This window comes from Peromyscus leucopus, chromosome X (genome assembly GCF_004664715.2).
Source record: "Peromyscus leucopus breed LL Stock chromosome X, UCI_PerLeu_2.1, whole genome shotgun sequence".
Lineage (NCBI taxonomy): Eukaryota > Metazoa > Chordata > Mammalia > Rodentia > Cricetidae > Peromyscus > Peromyscus leucopus.
This window is the reverse complement of record NC_051083.1, coordinates 93,809,349-93,835,731: the sequence shown is the minus strand read 5'-3', so window position 1 is coordinate 93,835,731 and position 26,383 is coordinate 93,809,349. Positions and strand designations below refer to the sequence as shown.

Below are 26,383 nucleotides of genomic sequence, written 5' to 3'. Positions count from 1 at the left end.
GAATGTTTGGTTGATACACTTGCTTTTACTTTGTATTTTTAGAAAAGGGCTCCTTATGTGTATACCAGGGTGGCCTGGAACTCATAAAGATTCTCCGGCCTCTGCCTCTAGAGTGCTGGGATTAAATTTAAAAGCACCAGAAAATTCTCTGAGTAAACAGAATAAATAAATCTATAGAAACGTTGTGTTCTTGCTTTTCTACTGTATGTGGACTGACTCAGAGAAAAGACTCATATTACTAAAAATAAATTATCCTGTGGGGGCTGGAGTGATGTTGCAGAGGTTTAGAATACCCAGAGGACCTGGGTTCAATTTCCAGCACCCACATGGTGGCTCACAACGGTCTGTAACTCCAGTTCCAGAGGATCCGATGCCCGCTTCTGTGGCCACTGCACACACATGTTGTACAGAAATACATTCAGATAAAATTCATAGACATAAAAATAAATGGATATTCAAAATAAATCAACTATGTATCATATAAAAAAATCCCATCAAACCAAAGCATGGCCCTTTCCCTTGTAAAGCTTGCCAAACATATTTGTAAATGACGAACTTTAACAGCAGAGTGAAGAAAACACTTCTTCTTACACTTTGCAGGGCTCGAAGGAAGTTGCAGCAGAGCCTTCCTTTTCTACTGTGGCTGTGGCTCTATGGTACAGTGCTCATCTAGCATGGATAAGGTCCTGGGTTCCATACACCAATACACACACACACACACACACACACACACACACACACACACACACACGGCTTACTTCTGAAATCCCAGCATTCCAGTTTTGTAGGTAGAAGGATAAGGACTTCAAGGCCCAGTTTTGGCTCTATGAAACTCTGTCATTAAAAACAAGCAAACTAGACCAAATCTTCCCTTTTGGAATCTGGCCCTTTGGCTCTAACATGCTGGCCTTCTTCCAGAATGCACAGTAACTAGATGGACTTCGGAGTCATCTTCTGGTGATTGTTCTAGCTCTTTGTGGTATTAGCATTCTTCCCAGTATTGGTGAAATCATTAAGGCTACTCCACGTAGTTAAAAGGGAGCTTTATTTTGTGGGGTAACTTACAAGTGAAGGGATAGGTAACAGGGTCTGGGAAAGGTGAAGTGCAGTCCAGTGGTGTTCTCTGGAGAACTCTGCTCGGTCTACCTCCAGAGTCCAGGGTCCAGGAACCAAGAGAGCTCACCCATCCGGATCCTGGATCTTTAAGGGTCCTTTCTCGGCTCCACCTTGTAGGCGTGACAGTTACTGAAGCCTCAATGGGGGTGGTCCTTCCAGATCAAAGCTGGAATGGCTACCCACTACATCCCAGGTTGTTCCGGTTTCTAGATCCTGCCATATATTTGTTCTGATTTTCAACCCCTGAGGCTGACATGACCTGTCCATTGTTCATCTAGGCCTTCTCAGCCAACTTAATTCAATGACCAAACATGGCAGGTGGATGTCTTACTTTAGTAAACATGCCAAGCTGGGTGATGTGCACACCTTTAATCCCAGCACTCGGGAGTCGGAGGCATGTGAATCTGTGAGTTCGAGGCCAGCCTGGTCTACATAACAACTTCCAGGACAGCCAAGACTACACAGAGAGACTCTGTCTCAAATCAGGTAAGTAAAAACAAAACAAGAACAACAAAAGTAAATATGCCAGAGAGCCTTCAAAGGACACAATTACAGAGTCTGTCACATCTGCAGAAACAAGGGACTTCCAAAAATGCCGTTGAATTAATTTTCTGTTGGCCATCTACTGATGGGCATGCAGTCTACACTTAGGAGTAGTTTGTTTTCCCAGTGAGACTCCCTTGGAGAAAATTAAATTTTCATTTGCAAGTAATTATCAGTTGGAGATAGCTTCTGGATTAGGGATGGGGCATGGGTCTACTTCTCCTTTTGCACTAGAACCTATTTTATTTTATTATTATTCCTTAGAAGCCTGTTTGTTTTATAATGAGAGGCAGAAAGGGGGTGAAACCTGATGTGAGGGGAAGTGGGGAGGATCTGGGAGGAGTAGAGGGGAGGGAAAACCATAATCAGAGTGTATTATGTGCTACTGAGCACATCCCCAGCCTCTTTTCCAGGAATGGAAGCCCAAGTTCCATCTCTGACAATGGGATGGGGGTGGGGGTGGGGTAAAGAACATTGTCTCTAAATAACAAAAATCACTATTTTACTCCTCTTCTTAAAATGATTCCTGTTCTAAAGGATTTGTCTCATACACCTAGTTTTTTTTTTTAATCTTAGTTGGGATTTAGCTGAATGCATTTCATTCTAGGGTTCACGTGAGTTGGTTTCTCATGTGTGTATGTGTCAGTCAGTGTCACAGGGAGGTAGAACCATCACAGGGTTTAAAAGATGACAGCCATCATTAGATGAAAGCAGCAGGAACAAGTTAACTTTGCAGTTTGTGCTGATATTGAACTTCTGTGAACTGAAAACTTGTCCCAGGATAATTACTGACCTATGGAATGATTGAATGATGTTAGAAGTACTTACTTGCATCTCAAAATACTGAAATGAAAGCCATGCTTGCCGGGTGTGGTGGCACAAGCCTTTATTAATTCCAGTTCAGAAACAGAACTGGAAGAGCCCTAGACCAGGAGCAGACTTTGGTTCTTTTCTTTTATTGTATTTATTTTAAATAGTGAGTATGTGTGGGCCTGTGAGCGGGAGAGCAGTTTCTGAGCTAAGCTAACAGCAGGCTGGCACTACAATAGCTGTGAATCAAATCAGTCTCTTCCATTGTCCAACAAATGAAATCTGTCATTTTCTACTTCATTCTTTGAGTGGAGGCCTTGTATATTTCCACTGTGCTAGGCTAGAGAGGGCAAAAATGCCTGTCCATGATGGCCAAGGCTATCTAGCATTTGGAGCCTGTAAGTCATAGCTGGAAGCCGGGAATTGCATTTGCTTTTGAGCACTGCAAACAGCTTGTCCATAGTGAAAACTGATTCTCAAATGGCTACAATGCAAGGAGAGGCCAGCAGGAACTTGAAACCGTTTTTATTTTTAGGACTTCAAATGATCTTATCTAATTTTCTTTTTTGTGTATATAGATGTTCTGCCTGCATGTATATCTGTGCACCATGTATGTGCCTGGAGCCCCCAGGGGCCAGAAGAAGGCATCAGATCCCTCAGAACTGGAGTTATACAGTTGTGAGCTGTCATGTGGGTGCTGGGAATCAAACCTGTGTCCTCTGGAGGAGCATCCAGTGCTCTTAACCTTGAAGAGTGAGCCATCTCTTCAGCTCCTATTTTTGTTTTGTTTGCATTTTGAGATATGGCCTTGCTTTTCTCTTTCTCTTTCTTCTATTTTTTTTTTTCTATTTGGGACAGAGTCTCGAGTGTCCCCCAACTCATCTCAGACTTGCTCTGGAGCAGAGGCTGGTCTTTAACATCTTGTCCTCCTGCATTCTGGGATTACAAGCATGAACCACTACACCCAGATCTATTTGGTGCTAGTGGTGTTTTTTGTTTGTCTTTTAAGACAGGGTCTTGACAGTAGCCCTGGCTGGCCTGGAACTCTCTATATAGATCAATCTGGCCTTGAGCTCAGAGATCAACCTGCCTCTGCCTCTTGAGGACTAGGATAAAAGGTGTACACTACCATGCCTGGCCCCTTTATTTCCTTCCTTCCTTCTTCCTTTCTTTTGTTTTTTTGAGATAGGGTTTCTATAGGTTTATATAGTCCTGGCTGTCCTGGAACTTGCTATGTAGACCAGGCTGGCCTTGGATTCAGAGGTCCTCTTGCCTCTGCCTCCGGAATCCTTTGATTAAAGGCATGTGCCACCATGCTTGGACTTTTTCTTTTCTTTAAAAGTTTTTGTTATTTTTTAAAACTTTCATAGATGTATATATTTTGTATGTTAAGTTTGTATGTATATTCCCTCTCGTACCTGCTTCCCTTCCAAGTAGAAGAATTCTAACAGTTTTATTACGGAGATCACAAGGCATGCATATCAATTAAAAGAATATCAGTTAAAAGATCAGATTCAAGGCTGGGTGTGTTGGTGCAGGCCTTTAATCTCAGCATTTGGGAGGCAGAGGCTGGTGTATCTCCATGAGTGGGAGACTGGAATAGTCTTCACAGTGAGTGCCAGGTGGTCTACATACCAAGTTCCAAGCCAGCTAGGGCTACGTAGTGAGATCTTGTAAAAAAAAAAAATTAATTGTCCCCTGCACTAAACACAAGTACATATGTGACTTTGTAGGAAGCTCTTTTCCCAGCCCCCAAATGTCTTTTTTAGTTAATCTTGTGGTTCACAGTCTAACAAATGTCTCTGATTGTTTGTTTGTTGCTCAGAAAGAGGAAATGGAGACATGAATCTGCTTGGAGGGAAGACAAGGAGAGAAGGTTCTCACCCTGGCATTGAGGCATTGGGAAGCCAGAGGAATGTTTGAAGTCTGGTTATGTCCTACTGAGGTAGGAGTTGAGAGGGCAATCAGTGGTCCTAAACCAAAGCTCAGTTTGCTTTCTAGGAAACTTGGCAATGATCTTAGGAGCAGAACGTCCCCCTTTCCCCATAATTCCTTGAAAATAATTTATCCTTGGCATCAGGCCATAGGTTGGTGAAAGTGGAAAACATTTGAGGTAAACCCTGACAGAACGGGCAAAAATCAAGAACCCTGGGAAGCTGATACTGATTTGGAGTTTAACTGGGCACACTGGTGCATGCTTGTAGTTGTTGAGGCTAAGGGAATAGGATCCCAAGCTTTTAGACCAGCCTGAGCTACAAAGTGAGAATTTGTTAAAAGAAGTAAAAAAAAGACTTTTGAGGTTTTCCTTATCCATGTGATTCAACGTTTCCTCTTCTGTGTTTATAGCTAAAGGAGATGAGTGATCACATTGTAAGGATACCCACATTTCTGTGTTCCTTGCAACCCTGTTTACAATATCCAAGATAGGGAATCAACCTAGATGTCTACTAATAGACAAATGGATAAAAATGCACTGTATATGTACACTGGAGATTATATCCTTTATAGGAAAATTAATAGACCCAGAGGTCACCATGTTAAGTGAAATAAACCAGACTAAGAAAGACAAATATCACATAACCACATTCATATGTGGAAGCTGAAACAAAAGACTTTACTATTCAATGATAAAAACTAAAATAGTGATTGCCGGGATTGGGGAGAGGAGTGGAACAAGAGAGATGTCAGTTAGAGGTTCCATGTTGTGAGTGGTATGTGGGATGAACAAGTTTAGGGATCTAATACACAACATGAAGATATGTAGTTAGTAAACTTATGCTGCGGCCAACAAGATGGGTCAGTGGGTCAGGGTGCTTACTCTCAACCCTAAAGACCCAAGTTGGATCCCTAGGATGCACAGGGTAGAAGGAAGAATGAACTCCCTCAAGTTGTCCTCTGACCTCTACACATATGCTGTGTCATGAGCATGTGTGCACACACCATTTTTAATGTAATAAAATATACTATATTAGAGATTTTTGTCGAATACCTAGATTTCATTTGCCTGTTACCAAAAAAAAAAAAATGTTTTAAAAAGTGAGTATTTGGGGCTGGAGAAATGGCTCAGCAGTTAAGAGCACTTGCTTTATTGTTATGACCCAGGTTTAGTTCCCAACACCCACACTGGGCTGGTCACAAACACCTATATGCCAAAGGATCCAACACACTCTTCTGGCCTCCTCAGGTGGACACATGCAGAGACACACAGACACACAGACACACACTAAAAATCAAAATTTTTTTTTTTTTTGGTTTTTCGAGACAGGGTTTCTCTGCGTAGCTTTGTGCCTTTCCTGGAGCTCACTTGGTAGCCCAGGCTGGCCTCGAACTCACAAAGATCCGCCTGGCTCTGCCTCCGGAGTGCTGGGATTAAAGGCGTGCCACCACCACCACCACCTGGCTTAAAAATCAATTGACACCCTTCCCTCCTTTGCTGTTCTGTGCAATGCTGAGGGCAGAGCTCAGAGGCTTCAATGTGCTGGGCAATGCTTTGCCAGCTGAGCTCTACTTCCCAGCCCACCTTTTCCTTTAAGCCTGTATGTCGAGGTCGGATAGGCCATTCCGGTCTCCTTTGATTAAATCTGCTTCTAGCAAAGAGGATGAGACTAAAGAAAGACCAGGAGGATGGGTGTGAAGGAACAAGTAGTCAGGGTGTTGGCCAGAGACCAGGAAGCGCCTTGGGTCTACTTCCCTGTTCCTGAAAGGTACTGATCCTCCTCCGGTGAGCAGCCCTAGAGCTTCATGGTTTCAGAAGAAAGGCTGCGAGGATGCAGGTTGTGCATGTTCCATTTGAGAGGAACTGACAGAAGCCCGTTTTGCCTGACAGGAATAGATATTTGGAGGAAACAGGCCTTCAGTCTTGTTTGGGCCAAGTTTCTAGTTGCAGGCGCTCAGTGCAAGCTTAATTAGTTTCTGTGGACCAACTGCAAATGGGGCAGCTTGATTTGCACTTGTTAAGCTTGTACAGCTAGAAGTGAGGCTTTTTTAGAGCTGCCTTTCCAGTACCACCTCATTAATTCTCACAGCCGAAGAGGGAGGCTGGAGACTCAGTCATCTTCGTTTTAGAGAAGAGTCCCAAAGAGGTGAAATGACTTCAACCCCATCGTATAGTAAGTCAGCCACTATGCTGAGATCCTGGGGTAAACTGCTTAAGGTAGTCCATGAGTCACCCCTGCTTTGCTCACTGCAGATGCAGAAATCTCTCTCTTGCAGGGAACCTGCATCACCTTACTCTCTGCTCCAGGCATGATGGCACATAGATGTAACCTTAGCATTCAGGAGCCTCAGGCAGGAAGGAAAGGAATTTCAGGCTGCTCTGGGCTCCATATATAGAGAGATCTTGTTTGAAAGTAATGGCTGTGTAATAGGCAACACTAGGGTGGAGAGAGGGGGGTTTGCCGTGTCTTAGTAGCCCTTCCCGGCTCATCCCTCAAGGTTCTGGATCTCTGAGGTGTTGGATCTCTACTTGGACCCAGATTTAGGGAAACAGGTCAGTCCTAGACAGAATCTTTTTGGGGTCTGTGCCACCAACTCTGCTCGTTCATCTGTTGGAAACAGAGCATAATATATTATTTAATTTCTGTCAAAGCATGCTGTCTAGGAGTCAGGAAGAATGAAGATGGATGACATAGAGTTAGGTAAGGAAATATAGCTGGAGTTATTCGACAGGTTTGGAGTGTATTTGAAATGCTAAGTATTCTTTAAAAAAAAAGTAGCAAAATGGCGAAATGAGACAAAAGGAAGAAAGAGGAGATATCAGCCAAGGTTTATTTTTCTCCATGGTTTCTTGTTGTTTTGAGGGGTGAGTTGTTAGAGATGGCAGAGGCACACATAGCCTAATCTGGTCTTGAACCCCTGCCTCCACATCCTGAGTACTGGGATCATAAGCACGAGCCACCATACCCAGCTTTTTTGTTGTCATGTTACTTTTGGCATCACGATATCTTTATTAAAAAATAATAATATGAGCAGGAGGGTGGTGGTGCACACCTTTAATTCCAGCACTCGGGAGGCAGAAGCAGGTTAATCTCTGTGAGTTGGAGGCCATCCTGACCTATAGAGCAAGTTCCAGGACAGGCTCCAAGCTACACAGAGAAACCCTGTCTCAACAACTCCCTCCAATATTTAATATGTCATACAAATGATATGTTCCTTCCAGATCTTTTGAGACAACCTCATGTGTCAGGAATATGAGCCACACTAAGTATGTATGGTGCTTAGATATGTCAGCCAACATACTGTCTGTCATATACCCTTGGAAACTCAGAGCCCAGGTTAAGGATCATAAGTGGGCAGATGGGAGAGGGTAAGGGACTACCTGGAAACTCACATGCCATTTTGAGTGTGGCTTTGGGAGACGCAACTACTATATTCACAAATGACCATGTCCATAAGCTTGCATCACCCCGGCTCTGTGAAAGGCAACTGGCACAAGCACAGGCTGGTAGAGAGAGGTCAGGGGCAGGTTGGCTCCCAGCATCCTGCATTTCACACTCTATGGTTATCCACACCTGCTACAATCACCTAGACCCAGAGCAACAATTACACGCCATTTTCCAATGAATGTGACAGCATTCATGACTCTGTATCCATGGGGATGCTTCAAATGTGGGGCCAGGCAGAGTACCATGGAGCAGCAGTTGAAAGCATGGGCTGTGTAGAAAAACTGACTGACTGTCTTCTTACTATCTGTGGGACCTTGAGATAGTGACTAAACCTTTCTGGGCTTCAATTTTCTTCTCTGAGAAATAGAGATAGATGATTATCGCCTCTCTCATAGGAGTGTTGCGAAATTAAAATTAAAATTAAAAGAGATCATGCATGTAAAGTACTTAGGCAGGTGCCTAGCATATGGCAAATGTTCAAGCACAGTTTTTTTTTTCTTTAAATGTAAGGGCAGGGCTAATTTTTATTAATTTTTACTCTCTCTCTCTCTCTCTCTCTCTCTCTCTCTCTGTGTGTGTGTGTGTGTGTGTGTGTGTGTGTGTGTGTGTGTATGTATACACCTATGGGTATTCCTGTGCCTTGGTGTGTGTGGAGGCGGGAGGAAAACTTGTGGGATTCAGTTCTCTCTTTCCACCATATAAGTCCCAGGGATCAAACTCACGTCACCAGATCTGGCAGCAAATGCCTCCACCCACTGAGGCATCTTGCTGTTCCTCAAGTGTGTGTGTGTGTGTTGAAGAAGGAAATAAGAATAAGCCATCCACACCTAGGGCATCACAGACAAGAGAACAGGGAAGCCGCATGTGAGCTCGTCCCCGAGGGGTAGGTCTAACTGAAAACTACCAGGGCATGTCTTCATGGGGAACTTGGTACATGGATATGTGGGTGCCTTTGGGACTCACTGGCAGCACCGATGCCAATAAAACAAGCTGTCTGTCCCCGTGAGAAGGCACACCTTCATCATTCCCACCTAATTGTGGTTTGCAGCAGGATGGGACTTTCCACTGGAGAGACCTTCATAGACCCGGAACAGAACTCTCAAAACCCACTTTCTCCTCCTCTAGGGAGGATGTTCTCCTTGTTTTAGATGCTCACTCCCATCTGGCTTTCAGGTTCAGGATGGGGAAGGGGATAGAGTTATTACTCCCATCCTATTGGCTGGTGGGAGAAATTTGATCCTAAGTTATAAAAGAACACCCCCTTTCAGTCCTGGCAGTTGATTCTCTCCTATTCTTTTGGCAGCAAAAATTCTGGCTGAGGCAGGTCTTTTCAATTCATAGCTGATGAAATTGCCTATTATCCACAATGTCTTGACAACAGCTTGAAAAAAATGTGACTGCGCCAGCCCCACCAGCACTCTGGGCCCCTGCCAAGTGTCTGAACACATTTTCACTTAATTGGCTGAAGTCAGAAAGACAGGAGTCAGGTTCTGAAGGAGTCGCCTTGGGCACTTGGGAAGCATCAGCTCCAGGTCCCAGTTCCGGCTGAAGATGACCAGGAAGATGCTGGCCTCTCCCAGTGCCCCAAGCTCCTGCAGGGAATGGCCCGGGGTCCACAGAAAATGAGATCAATAGTCACCTCAGGAGAGTTTCAGAAGTGTGGGCAAGTTCTTGGTTAAACTCAGCTGAATTGATGGGTCACTGGTTTATAGGTCCAACACCTACAGTGTTTTACTTTCAAACAGGGTTGTCTATACAGCCCTGATTGGCCTAGAACTCACCAATTAAACTAGGCTAGCTTCAAACTTGTGGTCCCAGCCACCACGGCTGCTTTCCAGCTTCTCTCTCTCTCTCTCTCTCTCTCTCTCTCTCTCTCTCTCTCTCTCTCTCTCTCTCTCTCTCATCCAAGAGTGTCCACAGAGGCATGAAGGTGTCAGATCCTCTGGATTTGGAGTTACAGGTGGTTATTAGGCACCTGACATGGGTGCTGTCCATGTCAGCATACTCCAGCCCTCTGCTTTTAACTGCTGAGCCCTCTTTCCAGCCCCTATGCCCAGGTTTTATGCGGTGCTGGTGATTCATCAAACCTGGGGCTTTGTGCATGCTAACAAGTACTCTACCAAGTAAACCACAACTCCAACCCCCAGCTCTTCTTCTAATAGGATGCCCGACTGCACAGCCATGTCTCACTGCTCTCCCGTGGACTACTGATTCCCAGAGGAGAGTGTGCTCTTTTCACATAGTACAGAAGACTGAACGGGTTCTTTGATGATAATCATCTAATTTGACATCCATTTACACAACAGACCTTTTGAAGACCTACTAGGTGCTAGCTCTATGTGTGCAAAGACCCAAATATAGAACCGAATAACGTCACCAGGCCCTGGCAGTATGATTGGTACAGGGCCTGACAATCATTTTGGGTGTCATCTAGCTTCACTTTATATGAGCATTCCACTAATTCCAAACCTTGGTATCTAACAGGCAGCATCCAAAAGAGCTCTGCTATCAGTGTCCATGATTTCTCCCACATATGCATGGGTGAATCTGCAGACTGGCCCAAGCTGACTGGGCTGCCTCCAGATCCTCCTCTCTCAATCCTTTGCTTCCACGCCTTTTAGCCAGGACCTCTGCAGACACACCAAAAGGAAGTCCGTTTGAGAAAGACTTTTTTTTGTGACTCCTCAGGGCCACTGTACATGAAATCAACAAGGCAATAGGGCTGGATGGAGTTGAAATTACCAGGTCATCTGACCTTGGGGTTATCATCACCCAAAGGAGGTTTTTCTACCTCGTCCTTGGTAAGCGTGCAGTGGGATAACCTGCCTGCATTTGTGCAAAGGCATCCCAGAGACCACGGGGAGCCCGGGTTTAATGGAAGAAACAAAGAGGACAGGAGGAAGTAAAGAGCTCTCTTTTTTGTTTTGTTTTTTGAGACAGGATTTCTCTGTGTAGCTTTGGAGCTTGCCCTGGAACTCACTCTGTAGACCAGGCTGGCCTCGAACTCTCAGAGATCTGCCTGCCTCTGTCTCTCAAGTACTGGGATTAAAGGAATGCATCACTACCACATGGCTGAGTAAAGAGTTCTTAAAGTTACCTAGCTCTGAAAAGCTAGAGGTTGACAGTGCTTGGGATCCTGATACTTCTATCCTATCTAAAGCACCCCCCCACACCCACTGCAAAATCTGCCGGAGGCTGTTGCAGGAGATTCCCCGTCTCCAATGTCAGAAGATCAGACTAAGAGCTGGCCTCAGAACTGGTCCCCTAACTCCCAGACTCTCTGATCCACTAGGAATGGAGCACATTGTGGTTTTGTCTGGCCTTAACCCTTCCTTTTTGAGGTCACAGCTGTAGGGGCCAGGTAAACCAGAGGTTCCATGGCCAATAAAAATGGGAAACATCTTACATTTGTGGCCATCAGGTGTTTTCTAAGAGAAACAAGGAGGATCCAGTGTGTGTTGGAGGGGCGTGGGAGGAGTGGTCTCTTTAGCTCTCAACCCCCAACTGGCCCATGTACCAGGGGACAAAGGTGCAGGAGAAACAAGGACTGCTCCCAACCACCAATTCAAGGAGACAAGGACATCCACAGAAAGGCACTACAAAGACTTATTGGGATCATAAGATGAGTAGATTTAATCATTCTTGTTGGAAAAACAAGACATAAATTAGTGTAATATATAGAATTTATATATTTATGTAGTATATATACTATATACAGACATTAGAAAATGATCCCTCTCCATGAGGCTGAGGGAGAGGTGAATGAGAGCAATGACATGAGACAGGCAGGATCTGAGTGGCGAAGGTGTAGGATCAAGAAGTTGGGAGAAGAGGAAGACCGTGCCAGAACTGGGCTGGCAGTGGTCGTGGGGGAAAGGGTTCCCCACTGGCTGCATCTCTGGCCCATGACACATCTTGGTCCCGTGGGAGGAGAGGCAAGGAAGGGGGGGCTGGCTTCTGTAGAAGGGTGCCCCTCCTCCTTGCTGGGAGACCTTGCCACTCAGGAGGCTTTATTGCACTGGGATCACCAAGGATAGGCAGGGGCTCGACACAGTGTACATCTTATAAAACTCACATAAGAACGAGAGATTTCACGTAGGCCTCACACACAGTGATGAAAGAGAGACCGACACTGGGTGGGAGGGTGTAGGAAACAAGCAGCTATGGAGAAGTGGACAAGAAGCAATCTATACAGAAGAAACATTGGCTTTCTTTGTCCCCTACAGTAGGGAAACTGTAGGGACTCCGTGTCTTCACTCCCAGAAGGGCTGGGGAGGGGGTGATGGCAGCAGCGGCGGCGGCGGCAGCGGTGGCGGCGGCGGTGACAGCAGCGGTGGTGGTGTGGTGGTGGTGGTGGTGGAAGCAGCGGCAATAGGTGAGTGTCAAGAAGGATGCTAAACAGTGTGAATTCCCTTCCAGATGGTTCCAGAGAGGGAGAGAGAGGTGCAGGAGTGCACCGGGTAAGGCGCTCAGCTTCTTTTCTTAGAGAGACAAATCCACAGGGTCAATACACAGCCAAAAGCATATACTCAGGATTAACATGTCACGCTAGCTTCCAGAAGTTTAAGATATAGTCGTCAACACCCCCACCCCTCCCCCCTCCCCCACCCCCCCATCCCAATCCGTAGCTACTTGTCAAACTAAGGACAGTCTATCTGGTAGAGAGGTTGAGAGAGGAGCCACACGCCTCAGGCAACAGCTCCTGCACATGACTGGGCTGAGCCGGGCAGGCTCTGGGACCTGCACTGGGTCTCCCCAGAGCAGACATTTTCACCAGGTACCTTACTCAAAACAAGCGAGGTGATCTCAGAGGCTTGCTCCCTAGTGGACTGAGCTGCCCTGCCCGTCAGTGAGGGGCAGGGCACTTTGGGGATGGCTGGTGTGGAGCTACTGAACCTGGGGGCCAGGGCTCCCAAGGCTGCCAGCCTGTTGAGCCAGCCACCGACAGCCTGACCTGGCTGTCTTCTGCACTGTATCCTACCTGGGCACTGGCCCTTGAGGTGGCTCCTGCCAGGTACAAGGGAACCAACCCATGGTGGGTGGGCGCATATGGAACGAGCGCCCTCTCTCCTTGGCTCGGCGCTGTGGCCTACTGTTGTTGCCACTGCCCTCCGTGGGGCAGCAGATGCTAGGAGGAGCTCGAGGTCCTGGCTCCCCTGTGCCCAGCTCAGAGCGGAAGGTGTACCTGATGTCACCTATCAGCCCCAGAGAAGAGAGAAAATACAGCTCTGTGGTGGGCGTAATGGCGAGGGGCCTTTGCCCTCACAGTGACGCCCAGAGGCCAGTAAGGGGTGAGTACACCCAGGGCGGCAGCTAAGCCTGCAGCCCTTAATAGAGAGCCTTAGTCTAGGGAGCTTCGACTCCTTGGAGACTGTTAGGCTATTGGACCCTGACTGGCCCAGGAGACACACACACTCACCACGAGATGCAAAGACCACAAAGCTCAAACTTGGGGCCACGGATGGGGAGGGGACAAGCCTGGGCGAGTGCCCTACTTAATAAAGGTTTTTAAGGAGTGTGTGAATGTGCTCATAACAGTCGATGATGGGGAGCCTGGTGGGTGCCCTGTGGCTGCTGGCAGCTGCAGCGGTGGCAGCGGTTGTGGCTGCTGCTGATGCTGCTGTTGTTGCTGTTGCTGTTGCTGCTGCTGCTGCTGCTGCTGGCTAAGGTTCCGGGCTGTGGACTCCTCAGCGGCACGCAGCAGGAAGGTGTAATTCCTCACTACCTCTTCTACTTTGGCCAGCAGCTCCTGGCGCTGGGCCTCAGAACGCACGATGAACACCAGCCGCACAAAGGTCTCAATGAGGCTGCTCAGCACCTGGAAGCTGCCTGTGATGGCTGCCAGCATGTGAGTGGGGCTCTTGTCCACGTTAGCTACTCGGCGGCAGGAGGCCCGGAGCTCCTTGAACTTGAGAGCTAGCTCAAGCTTGTACTCAGAAATCTGAGAGACATAGGGCTTGGGGGCACGGGCCTCGGGGCTGGCCACGCACTGCCGCAAGACGGTCAGCAGCTCATTGGTGTCCAGACGGGCAGCCAGGAAGCCATCAGGGAGGCCATAGGCATGGGCCCGTAGCGCATTGATTTTAGCTAGGCTCCCCTCAAAGGTGGAAACCCGAAGGTCGATCTCCTGGGTGTGGGAGGCCTCCGGGCTGCTGCTGCAGGTGGCGGCATCCAGTACTTGCAGGGTTCTGCTCACCACAGGCACCACCTGCTCATCCAACTTCATGCCAGGCAGAATCTTCATGGGGATGGAATAGGAGAGCTCATCCTTGCCATCACTGGCGTCATCGGCCATGTCACACTTGCGGTAATAGAAGCAGTAGCGGATGGAACAGCACTTGCTACTCTCACTGTCCTCATCTAGATCAGCTGGCCTCCGGTACACCTCCTCTGGCAGTGAAAACACAGCCATCTGCCTGGGGCCCTTGCTCTCAGGGGCCACTTGGACGTAGGAGGGGTCTCCTAGAGTTGGTGACTCGGCACACCTGCCTTTTGGACCCATGACTAGTGGGAGGCCTGTATCTATCTCCTTGACCTCTCTAGGCAGCATTCCCAAGGGTGGGTGCGGGTAGACATCTGAGGTCAGTGAGGCACTGTCACCCTGGTCCAGCTCACTGATACTGTAGCGCCGCATCAGTTTCCTGTAGTTGGGATCTCCCAAACACTCACCCCCTGAGGCACATGTGGCCAGGCAAGAAACGCCACTCTCAGGGTCTGACCGGCACTCGCGGGACTCCAGGCTGGTGGAACGGATGCGCTGGATATTAATGGGACTACCAAGGCTCAAACCAGGGCCAGCCTCTGGCTGCCTCTGGGTAGGGGGGACCCTCTCCCGCTCCCGGAGGCCAGGCACTGGGGTCTGGGCAGCTTGAGGCCGCCCCCCTCGGCAGATGCGCTTGCAGTCACAGCTGCGTCTCTGTTCACGAGACATGCCAGGTCCTTGCTGCACAGGGCTACTGCGTAGCTGGCAGCTACAGCGACCAGGTGCTGGAGGTTGCAGGTACTCTGTGCCTGGAAGCTCTCCTTGGCTTGGTGGCTTTAGAAGTTCCTCAAGGAACTCCAATTCATACTGCTTTACTTTCTGCAGCTGGGCCTGTCGCTCATCTGTCTCTTTCTTCTGGCGTGTAGGGAAGGTGGCAGAGAATAAGTTGCGCAGTCGGAAAGGACCTCGGGATGACTTGGGCTTTGTGGGGCCTTCAGAGGCCGAGTGGGCTCCATCCAAGGTTGTTTCAAGCTTCCTAGAGGGCATGGTGCTGACCTGCCGGCTGGTGGCCAGAGGCCTCAGTGGGCTCTGGCCTCTAGGTTGGCAGCTGGGGCTCGGGCCACGGGATTGGCTGCTGGGACTGTGGCTTCGAGCCTGGCAGCTAGGGCTGTGGCTTCGAGCCTGGCAGCTTGGACTCTGCAGAGCCATGGGATAGCCAGCTCGGGGGAGCAGGCTGGTCTCCTCAAGCTTGCTGCTTTTGGATGTGCTCTCCAGCTGCCCTTTCTCCCCCTGGCCAGAGACTGTGCTCTGCTTGGTAGGGAGAGGCTTAGCACCCTCTAGCCCACCCTTGCCTGGCATCTCCACAGTGGCTTGCTTGCCCACCGAGTCTCGACTCGCTCTGGATAGATAGCTCTTAGGAGGAAAACTCTGAACAGGAAACTTGTCCTCTTGCGGAGCAAGGTGGAGGTTGTCAGCCCGGCTGCTTGTGGATGCTCTGGGGCTGACAGAGACCTCTGGGGCCAGCTGCTGCTGCGAATTCCGTGTGGTCTCCGGAGCACCAGGGCTCATTTTAAACTTCAGATTCTTGCTGGTGCTGCTGCTCATCAGGCTAACTTCTGGCCTGCCCATGGTGACCTCAGGCCTCCCCATGCCGGCCTCCAGCCTTCTCTCTCCCCTGTTGGAGGGTGTTGCCAAGGCTGTGCCAGGAGTAGCTAGACTCTTACTGTGTACTACCTGCTGTAGGGCGGCTGAGATTATGGCTGGGGTCACATTGCCTTTTGGGTCCAGGATAAGCTTAGGGCTCAACCTGACTTCCTTGGGCAAGTTTTCCCTTAGCTCTGAGACCTGCTCTTCACTGAGAGATGGTGTGGCTGCCCTCAGTGACATCTCTAGGCCTGCCCTAGTGTGACCTGGGCCTTTGTCCTCAGGAACTGGGGGAAGCAGGCTCAGATTCTTCTGCTCACTAAGCTGTGGGGACAAGGCGGGGTGCACTGCCAGGGAGTATGTTCTCTCTCCCTGCACCTGGGCTTCTGACTGAGGCAGCTTTCTCCGAGCGCCAGGGGGGCCAGGACTCTGGCCAGTGACAGCTGGCTGAAGGGATGGGTTGGGATCTGGGGGCCCCAGGGCGTAAGGGGCGGTGAGAACAGCCTGCGCTGCACAGCTCTGGATCCTGAAGGGCAGGTCCTTTCGGGCAAGGAGGCTGTCCTTGTTGAGGTGCTGGGCCAGGAAGTAGGTGGTGTTCTGGTGCTGCTTCATGGCCGACATCATCTCCGACATATCTGTGAGCTCGGAAGAGTTGGTTTCATGGCCCGAGTCCAGCGATGATTCAGGAGTGATTGTGGCCAGCACAATCAGACCTGGAGGAACAAGAATGGGATTTGTCACATTTACTAGCATCCAGGTCTTTTCTCACCATATCTAGAGTGCTCATAGGTAGCAGCAGTATTTCAAGCTGGAGAAAACCAGTCAAGCCTGAGCAAACTGTAGGGCTGAGGGGGAGGAGCCAAGAAGCGCACACAAAGCTGAACGGGATGTGAGAAGGGGGTGTGAAAGGTTGGAATCCAAAAAAAGGAATACCAGAAAAGAAGATCTGGGCAGTTTGGTGGTAAATTAACATGTAAAACAACACGCCAATCAATGCTATTTTTAGATTCAACAGCTAGAAAATTTCTGTTAATTGTCCTGAAGAGAGTTGGCAAAGAGAGGTGCTATTCTCTTCCTCCTCATCTGGCCAGGCCCGTCTACAGTCCTTGCAGCTGAGGCCATTTAGCTGAGCTTCTCTCTCTGGTGGCCATGTAGGCCGTGGACCTGGAACCAACTAGTTTTGGAGCATCCAATGGTGAGTGAACCCAAATGGCAGCCTGGGTTGGGGGCAAACATTCAAGGGGTACCCAAAGATAAGGGATCCCTCATGTATAGAAAAGACAGGCTCCCTTGGATCTCAGTCCCTTCCCCTGCTCTGTCCATACTTGCCCCTGACTCACATGCTTGCTAATATTCCTTATGCCTCTGTATTGGTTTGTCATTATCGTTGCTGCGTTTCTCTTTTTGAAAGGGGTGTGTGTGTGTGTGTGTGTGTGTGTGTGTGTGTGTGTACATATGTGTGCCTTTCAGCAGATGTAACATGGTTCTCCTGCCAATTAACAGTTAACAGAGGTAGGTAGCTACTGATTACTGGGCCCTCACTGTGTGCGAGGTAGTGCTTAAGTGTTCTGTCTGAGTGATGTCATTTCACCTGCATGCTATGTGATGCAATTGCTGTAGTGACACACAGAAGAGAAGACGTGCCTTGCCATGAGTAAAGAAACTGGGACTCTGTTGCCTCTGCTTCAGAGGTCATGTTCTCAGATAAGCTAAAGACCCCATCCCTGGGTAGAGATGGCTCTTGGCTGTCCTGATCACAGGTCATTTTGGAAATTAGTTGGACGTTTGGAGCGTGCTGCTGTTCTTTGTCTGTTTTCTGTGTCTCTTCTAGATTCCTTTCCTCAACCCTGGCCTCCATCTATAGCTGCAATATCTGTCCAGATTTATGAAATCATGAGGGATAGCGCTCCAACTAGAGCTGAACCATAGCTCTGCTCTGTAGCTTCCTTTCTCTTGAGACCTGAACTATGGCTGCCAATTCATTGCCTTTGATATACTATAGTCACTTGAACAACTGAGGGAAAAGAAGCAATGCTGCCTACTGGACACTCCTGGACCAGAAGAAGGAAGAGGGCAAGAGGAAGGAGGAATGGGCCATTACCTGCCGTCTGCGGGGGTGGGGGGTGGGGTCCATCCTCTGAAGCAGCCAGGGCTTCCAGAGCCTGCAGAGTAGACACCAGTGCGTCATCCAGCTCCTGGGCATGATCTCGTACTGTTCGGGTCTGTACGCTGTCAATCAGGGTCACTGGAATCTCATCATACAGGAGCCCACGCAGGTGACGTCCTTGCTCCTGACTTTGCACAGCCCTGCGCTTGGGGTCATCCTCATCAGAGCTGTTGTCTCGGAAACCAGGAGGTGGGGCGGCAATGGCTGGCAACAGAGAAGTTGTCTCATCTTCCTCTTCCTCCTCTTCCTCACTCCCTGGTGGTGGGAGGGACATCAAGTCTACCATGTTGTCTCGAGAGGAGCCAGGCCTCCCACTTTTTCGAGGCCCCAGCTGCTCCTGGAGTTTGACTTTGCAAGAGTCACAGTAGAAATTCAGGGCTTCGGCCCCAAGGGAATTGTCCAAAGTGTAGGACCGGGCCCTGCTGGCACAAGGCTCATGGTCTAGGCTGGCTGCATCAAAGTCATCGGGAATCACCTCATAACCTTGGCCAGAGCTTTTGGATGTGGGGTCCGATTTGGTCCGGGGTCTGGTTTCTTCGAAGAAGATTAGGTTCTCATTGACATCCGTCCTGCTTTCTTGCTCCTTCCTTTGTTCCCGCATGTGGAGGTAGCAGAAGCTGACAAGCTCAGAGTCGGCAGGCGGGGTCGTGCATCGGCTCGACTTCCTAGGGCTGGTGCCCACGCTGCCCACATAACTACTCTCCTTTTTCCCCAGGTGGCTCCCAGTGACAGGGCGGTGGGTGCTGTGCATGTGATCTAAACCCAAAAAGAGAATGCAGAGATGAGTCGGCTGCTCTAGATGAGCCTGCTGCTGAGGGTCGTAGCAGAGCCCCTTTGGCATCTCTGGCCCATGTGCAGTGTGACTGGATGACAGATACTGAGTGTGTGTGTGTGTGTGAGAGAGAGAGAGAGAGAGAGAGAGAGAGAGAGAGAGAGAGGCAGCGGGGGAGGGGGGTGCTTTGCCTGGCTGCTAGAGATTAGGTAGAGGAGAACAGATAGACCATGTCACTGCTGATACTGAAAGCAGAGTGAATAGAATGTGATGGCCAGAGATGCAAAAGCCTCATCCACCCTGAAAAGGGAAAACGCATGGTTTAATGTCAGGTACCCCAGGATTCTTCCACGGATATGGCTGGTTTGGCAGTCCACTGGAAACATACCTAAGGAGATGAGGTTTGTTCCATGTTACTTTGAGATCTGTTCCTATTTCTGTTATTGCCCCCATCCCTTTGGGAAGCCATACCTACTGCCAGTACTTTGTAGCTTCCCTGTTATCTTGGATTTCTTCCAGTCCAAGAAATTGATAGGAGAAGTTACTGTGTTTACTGAGAAGGTGTTAAACTGGTCAGTGCAAGCTGAGCATGGTGGCTCACACTTAGAAAACTGATGGAGAAGGACTGCTATGTGTTTGAGGCTAGCCTAGGCTACACAGTAAGCTCCAGACTGGGCTATGGTATGAGACTGTGTCTCAAAAACCAAGCAGAGAAACAAAAAATCAAAATTAAATAGACAAACCCGTAGCCTGGCTAGTACCAGTTCCAAGAATTTACATTTCAAAAATGCCTATGGCCAGGAGCCCAGAAGCCTTAAAAGGATTCCTGGTCACATTCTGGCCATCAGAATTTGTAGTGTGTAAGGGAGGTATGGTGGGGTGTTGTATGTAGAATGAGCATGAGGCATGATTCTTATAGTCCTTCAAAGCTTATTACTGTCCTGTGTTCATGCAAGGCCACTACAGGCGGTAAAATGCTCTTAGCAACAGCTCTTGATAGCAGGTATATGCATCTTCACCCTATCTACAGCAAATTCTATCTCTGAGTGACTTCTCTATCACACAGTTTTGGGAAGTCATCTCACATCATGTATGAGACTATACTCATACAATGCCAGCTTCCTCTGCTATCAGCAGACAAGTGAAAAGCCATTGCCAAGCTGGGCATGATGGCACATGCCTGTAATCCCAGCTCTTGGAAAGTACAGGCAGAATAATCAGGAGTTCAAGGTATTTCTTGGGTACATAGTGAGTTTGAAACCAGCCTGGAATTCAGATGACCCTGTCTCAGACAAACAGACTAACTAAAAGAGGATAAGTTACATATAATCCCAATTCTGTTTTCACAAAACCAGTGAGGCAGGTATCAATATCCCCATTTAACAGAGGAAGAAACAGGCTTAAATGGTTATATGATTTACTTAAGGTCATATGGGTTGTAAGTGGCAACCTGAGATTGAGTCCAGGTTGGAGAGACTTCAGAACTCGTATAGCTAGTCATCATGGTGGCCAAAGTATTGGAAAACAAAACTTTAAATGCTTTTCAAACTCCAGTTTGACAAGGCCAGATCAATGAGTCAGTGTTACTTTTCACTAACACTTAATGCTAGGACAAAAACACAGTGTAGGCACCCAGCAATTGAGTCCCAAACACATGATGTAAAAACCGATCTGAATTGAAAGGAGAAGTTCATGCAATTCAACAGTAGTTAGAGTCTTAAGTATACCATTTTTTTTGGAGGCATAATCTCACTATACAGCCCTAGCTAGCTTGGAATTCATAATGTAGGCCAGGATGGCCATGAACTTGTGGTGATCCTATTGCCTCTGTTTTCTAAGTGCTGGGATTGAAAGTACATAACACCATGCCTGCCTCTAATACTGTACCATTTTATTTGAGACAGGCTCTCATGAGGTCTAGGCTAGCCTCTAAATCACTATGTTTCTGAAACTGGCCTTGGACTCCTGACCCTCTTGCTTTCACCCACCAGCATTTGAGAGACTGAAATAGGAAGATCACCATGAACCAATCAGAGTTCAGCCTAAACTATACAGTGAGTCCTGGGCCAATCTTGGCTATAGTGAGGCATTGTCTTCAAAACAAAACAAGGAGAAGAGCAAAAGGAGACAAGAATATCCTTCAGCTCATTCTGAGGCTAGTATTATCTTAATACAAAAACCAAAGAAAGAAATCACAATAAAACTACAGACCACTATCGTATGAACAAAAACATCTACAAATATAGACACAAAATCCATCAACAAAATACTAGCAAATGGAACCCAGAAACACATAAAAAGAACTACTTACTAGTAATTGCATACCAGTGCGGACTTACTGCATTAATGCAAAGTTGTTTTGACATGACAAATCAATTATTTTAAAAATTTATTTTTATTTTATATGTATGGGTGTTTTGCCTGCATATACGTCTGTATACCACTTCAGTGCCTGGTGCCCATGGAAGCTGGAAGAGGGTATCAGATCCCCTGGGACTGGAGTTACAGATGCTTGTGAAATGTCATATAGCTGCTGGGAATCCAACTCTGGCTCTCTAAAAGAGTGGCCAGTGCTGCTCTTAGCCACTGGCCAATCTCTCAAGTCCCCCAAAATCATTTATCAATTCATGCAATATAGCATGATAACTAAGGATAAAATATACATGTTCATCTCGAAAGGCACACACACACACACACACACACACACACACACACACACACAACCCAGGGCCTTATTGGGATAAAGCTCAACAAACTAGAATCCAAGGAAATTTCTTCAACATAGTAAATGCTATTTATTGAAAAAGCCCTTGACAGGTGGTGGTGGCCTTTAAGGGAGGCAGAGTCAGGTGGATCTCTGTGAGTTCGAGGCTGGCCTGGTCTACAGAGTGAGTTCTAGGACAGCCAGGGCTACATAGAGAAACCCTGTCTCAAAGAACAAAACAACAACAAAAAAACCAACCAAACAAAAAGCCCTCCCTGGGTTTGATTGCCTGTACCATATTAAAAAAAAAAACTGGTTATAGTGGTACATACCTGTAATCCCAGCAGTTGGGAGGTAGAGGCAGGAGGATCAGGAGTTGAAGGTAATACTGACATCTTTGACTATCTAGCAAGTTCAAGGTCATTTTAGGATATATGACTCTGTTCTCAAAAGGGGAAAAAAGAAAAAAAGGAGAAAATGTGATATGTTTACACAGTGGAATTTGTTTTGTTTTTTTGAGACAGGGTCTTGTGTTTCTAGAGCTGTTCTTGAACTTCTGATCCCCCTTCCTCTGCTTCATGAAAGCTTCATGAGATTGTAGTTATATGCCACAATACCCAGTTAGTGTGGTGCTGGAGATTGAAGTCAGGGTTTTATGTATGCTAAGCAAGTATTCTACCAATTGAGCTACACCCTTAACCCTTGGTGTGTGTGTGTGTGTGTGTGTGTGTGTGTGTGTGTGTGTGTGTGTGTGTATGCACGCACGCAAGTGGAGGCTAGAGGTCAATGTTTGGTAGGTGTATTCCTCAACTTCTCTCTTCCTATTTTGTATTTACTTATTCATTCAAAAATATTTTAAATTACATTCTCCTGGTTGTGTGCACATGTGTGTGTGTTCACATGTACATCAAACACACTTGCTCATGTGCTCACATGCATGCCACAGTGTGCTTCTGGACATCAGAGGATAGTTTGCAGAAGTTGGTTCTCTCCTCTCCTCATGTGGGTTCCAGGAATGGAGCTCAGGTCATCAGTCTTGGTGGCAGGTACTTTTACCCACTGAGCCATCCTGCCAACTCTCTCGTTTTTTGAGACAAGGCCTCTTACAGAACATGAAGATCATTAATTTAGCTAGATTCACTGGCCACCTTGTCCCATGGATCCTCCTGTCTCTGCCTCCCCAGTGTTGGGATTATAGATGCATGCCACTGTGCCTGGCCCTTATGTGGGTACTGGGAATCAAATTCATGGTAGCAATTTATGAATATCATCTGTCCTTTTCCCCACCACCGTTGGAGGGGTAACAGGGTCCACCATGTATTTCTGACTGGCTTGGCACAAAGGGAATGATTGTAAAGGATAAGGGGGGCAGATATGAGAGTATAATGGGGAGAGTGATTGGGAAAAATATAACAACCTATACACATGAAAGTGATTTAATGAAACCCATTATTTTGTGTGTTAATTAAAAATTTGTTTTTGAGACGAGGTTTTTCTACACAGTTCTGGCTGTCCTGGACATCATTATTTAGACCAGGCTGGCCTTGAACTCAGAGATTCCCCCTGCCTCTGTCTCCTGAGTGCTGGGATTAAAGGTATGCATCACCATGCCGACATGAAAAATGTTTTTTGAAAAGTAAAACGTTTGAAAATGTTTGATAAATTCTCAAAGATTACACATGACCAATATAATCGCAGATGTCACAAACCAGTGGACAGGGAAGCTAGAGAAGGGGCTTGGAACTTTGGGGTGAGGTAACAAATGAAGTTAGGAAATTTGGCCTAGGCCATGAGGTGATCTCAGTGGAGCATGTTTCACTTACTTTGTGTTTGTTTGTTTCTTTGTTTTGAGACAAGGTCTTGTGGAGCTAAGGTCAACCATGAACTTGCAGTGTAGCAGAGGATGACCTTGAACTCCTGGTTCTTTTGCTTCTATGTTTCAAGTGTTGAGCTCATTGGCATGCATACCTCCATTTGCTTGGTTTAAGATTTCACCTCTCTCTGACTCCTAAGCCCCTATGTATTTACTGTGCCCCCTCACCCATCATCCTAGTATTATTGATGATGTTATTGTTGCCAGTTTATTATAGTATGCTATAAAAAGTGTTAAATCATTTTAAAACATACTTTCTTTTGAGATAGGGTATCACTATGCAGCCCTGGATGGCCTGGAACTTGCTGTGTAGACCAAATTAGCCATGAACTCATGTAGATTCGCCTGCCTCTGCCTCCTCAGTACTAGCATTAAAGGTGTATGTTACCATGCAGAACCTAAATAGACTATTCATAAACTCATATCAATATAAGAAAATTCTTTTTGAGCCCACGGTTCTGTGAAACTTTGAACTCAAATGTTCAAAGAATAATTAAATGACTTACTAGACATAAAAAGAGTATCAAACACTAGGTACAAATTTTTGAAAAGAATGGCAAGACTTGTATACTGAAGTCTGTAAGACATTTGTGAAACAAATGAAAGACTTAAATAAGGAGAAAGACTCTCCATTCGAGGACTAGTAGGCTTCACATGTGCATCACTGGCAACTTAAGACGGCAACACTTCTCAAACCAATCTACTGACTCAACACAATCCTGATCAGCATCCCAGCTGACTTTGTAGAAAATTGACAAGTCAATTATAAAATTCACAGAGTCTCAAAATACCCAGAATAACTAAAACAACCTTGAAAAAGAAGAAAAAAGAATGAAGATAATTCATGATTTCAAAATTTGCTACAAAGCAAAAACAACTAAGATAAAGTATTGACAGTTACTGCAACAGAATAAAATGTGCAGATATAAACTATTATATTTATGGCCAAATGGTCCAACTTAAAAATGTACAAAAGATTTGAATGGGTATTTCACTAAAGAAGACATATTAAAGGGCAATGAGAAATGAAGATGCTCAGTGTCATTGGCCATTCATGAACTGCAAATAAACATCAGGAGTTGCCTCTTCTATCCATTGTGATGGATGTAACAAGACAAGTAATAACAAATATTGGTGAAGATCTGATGAAGTTATACTTCTCTACTATTGCTGGTAGGAATGTGAAATGGTGGAGTCATTTTGAAAAAATATGCTCTTCCTCTAATAATTCAACATAGTTATCATTTGTATGCTCTACACCTATGTTTATAATGAAGAGAAATAAAAACCTACATCCTCACAAAAAGTTGGACACGAATGTCTAATATCATTATTCATAATAGCCGAAAGGTAAAAACAACCCAAATGTGTATCAACTGATGAACTGATAAATAATAATATGTCTTCTAAATAATAGCATATTATATAATCAAAAGGAACAATGTATTGCTGTATGATATAACATGAATGACCCTTGAAAATATTATGCTAAGTAAAAAAGCAAAGCACACAAGACTATATTCAATGATTACATTCATATAAAACACTCAGAACAAGCAATGCTATAGAGACAAACTACAGAGCACCGGCTGCTTGGTGTGGGTAGCACATAGGACACAATATGGGGAGGGACTGTTATGACATTCCTGCATACTGTTTTTTTCTCTTTAGGAGCAGTGAAATTTTTTTTTTTTTGTACTTGGGATTGAACCTGTGGCGGCATGCATGCTCTTTTTACTTTTTATTTTGAGACAAGGAAACACTAACTTACTCAGGCTGGCTTTGAACTCACTTTATAGCCCATGTAGGCCTTGATACTCCCTACTCAGGCTAACCAGCAGAAGTAATTACAGGGTTGTGCTACCAGATCCAGCTCGAGTGGTGAAAATGTTCTAAAACTAGATGGTTGCATGACCCCATGAATATACTACACACACACACATCTGTGTAACAGCTCTGGCTGTTCTGGAACTTGCTTTGTAGACCAGGCTGGCCTCAAATTCACAGAGATCCACCTGCTTCTGCCTCCTGAGTGCTGGGATTAAAGGCATGTGCCACTGCCACCTGACTATAATAAATATATTAAAAATGGAGCTGTACCCAGGCATGTTGGCACAGGCCTTTAATCCCAGCACTCAGGAAGCAGAGGAGACAGATCTTCATGAATTTGAGGTCAGGCTGGTCTGTATAGCAAGTTCCAGGCCATCCAGGGATACATAGTGAGACCCTGTCTCAAAACAAATGGAGCTATGAATTTTAAACGAAAAAGCTTTATGGCTTGGAGATTATAGCTGAATAATGCTGCTTATAAAAATAAAACCTCTCATCCAGCAATGGTGGCACATGCCTTTAATGCCAGCACTTAGAAGTAGAGATAAGTGTATCTTTGTGAGTTCAAGAATAGCCCGATGCATATATTGAGTTCCAGGCCAGCCAGGATGACATAGTGAGATTATGGCTCAAAAACAACAAACAAACAAACAAATAAACAAACCCAACTCCTCCACAAATCTGGGTGTGGTGTCATTAAAGTCCTCTGAAGGGTTGGAGAGGTGGCTCAGAGGTTAAGAGCACTTCTAGAGATCCTGAGTTCAATTCCCAGCAACCACATGGTGGCTCACAACCATCTGTAATGAGATCTGGCGCCCTCTTCTGGCCTATAGTGCAGGCATGCTTGCAGGCAGAACACTGTATACATAATTAATTAATTAAATAAATAAATCTTTAAAAAAACAGTCCTCTGAAGGCTAGGGCAGAAGGATTGCAAGTTTAGGGCCATCTTGGGCTATATAGTGATCTCTAGGACAGCCTGTGCTAAGGGAGCTGGAGAGATTGCCCAATGGTTAAGAACACTTGCTGTGCCGGGTGGTGGTGGCTCATGGTTAATCCCAACACTCAGGAGGCAGAGGCAGACAGATCTTTGTGAGTTCAAGACCAGTCTGTTCTATAGAGCGAGTTCCAGGACAGCCAGGGCTACACAGAGAAACCCTGTCTCAAAGAAAAAAAAAAAAAAAAGAACACTTGCTGCTTTTACCAAAGGGTCTGAGTTCAGTTCCTAGAACCCACATCACGTGGCTCACAATTGCCTGTAACTCCAGTTACTGGGGAATCTGACACCCTCTTCTGGCCTCTGTAGTCACCTATACACATGCATACACACATAGATGT

At 46.6% G+C, this 26,383-nt stretch overlaps 1 protein-coding gene across 4 annotated transcripts in view; it reads right to left on the bottom strand.

Moving 5' to 3' along the window:
- Nucleotides 1-11,462: 11,462 nt before the first annotated feature.
- The window catches only part of Frmpd3 (FERM and PDZ domain containing 3), a 93,347-nt gene continuing 78,426 nt past the window's right edge, over nucleotides 11,463-26,383 (bottom strand). For 3 of the 4 annotated variants that reach the window (XM_037199430.1, XM_037199432.1, XM_037199431.1), the window contains 2 exons: nucleotides 17,801-18,622; nucleotides 12,475-16,412 (listed from right to left, as the gene is read on the bottom strand). In XM_037199430.1, coding sequence (XP_037055325.1) covers nucleotides 13,345-16,412; nucleotides 17,801-18,622 — 3,890 coding nt within the window. In that variant the 3' untranslated portion in view covers nucleotides 12,475-13,344. Of the gene's footprint in view, nucleotides 16,413-17,800; nucleotides 18,623-26,383 lie in introns of all 4 variants that reach the window. The other variant, XM_028895140.2, reaches the window with a different exon arrangement.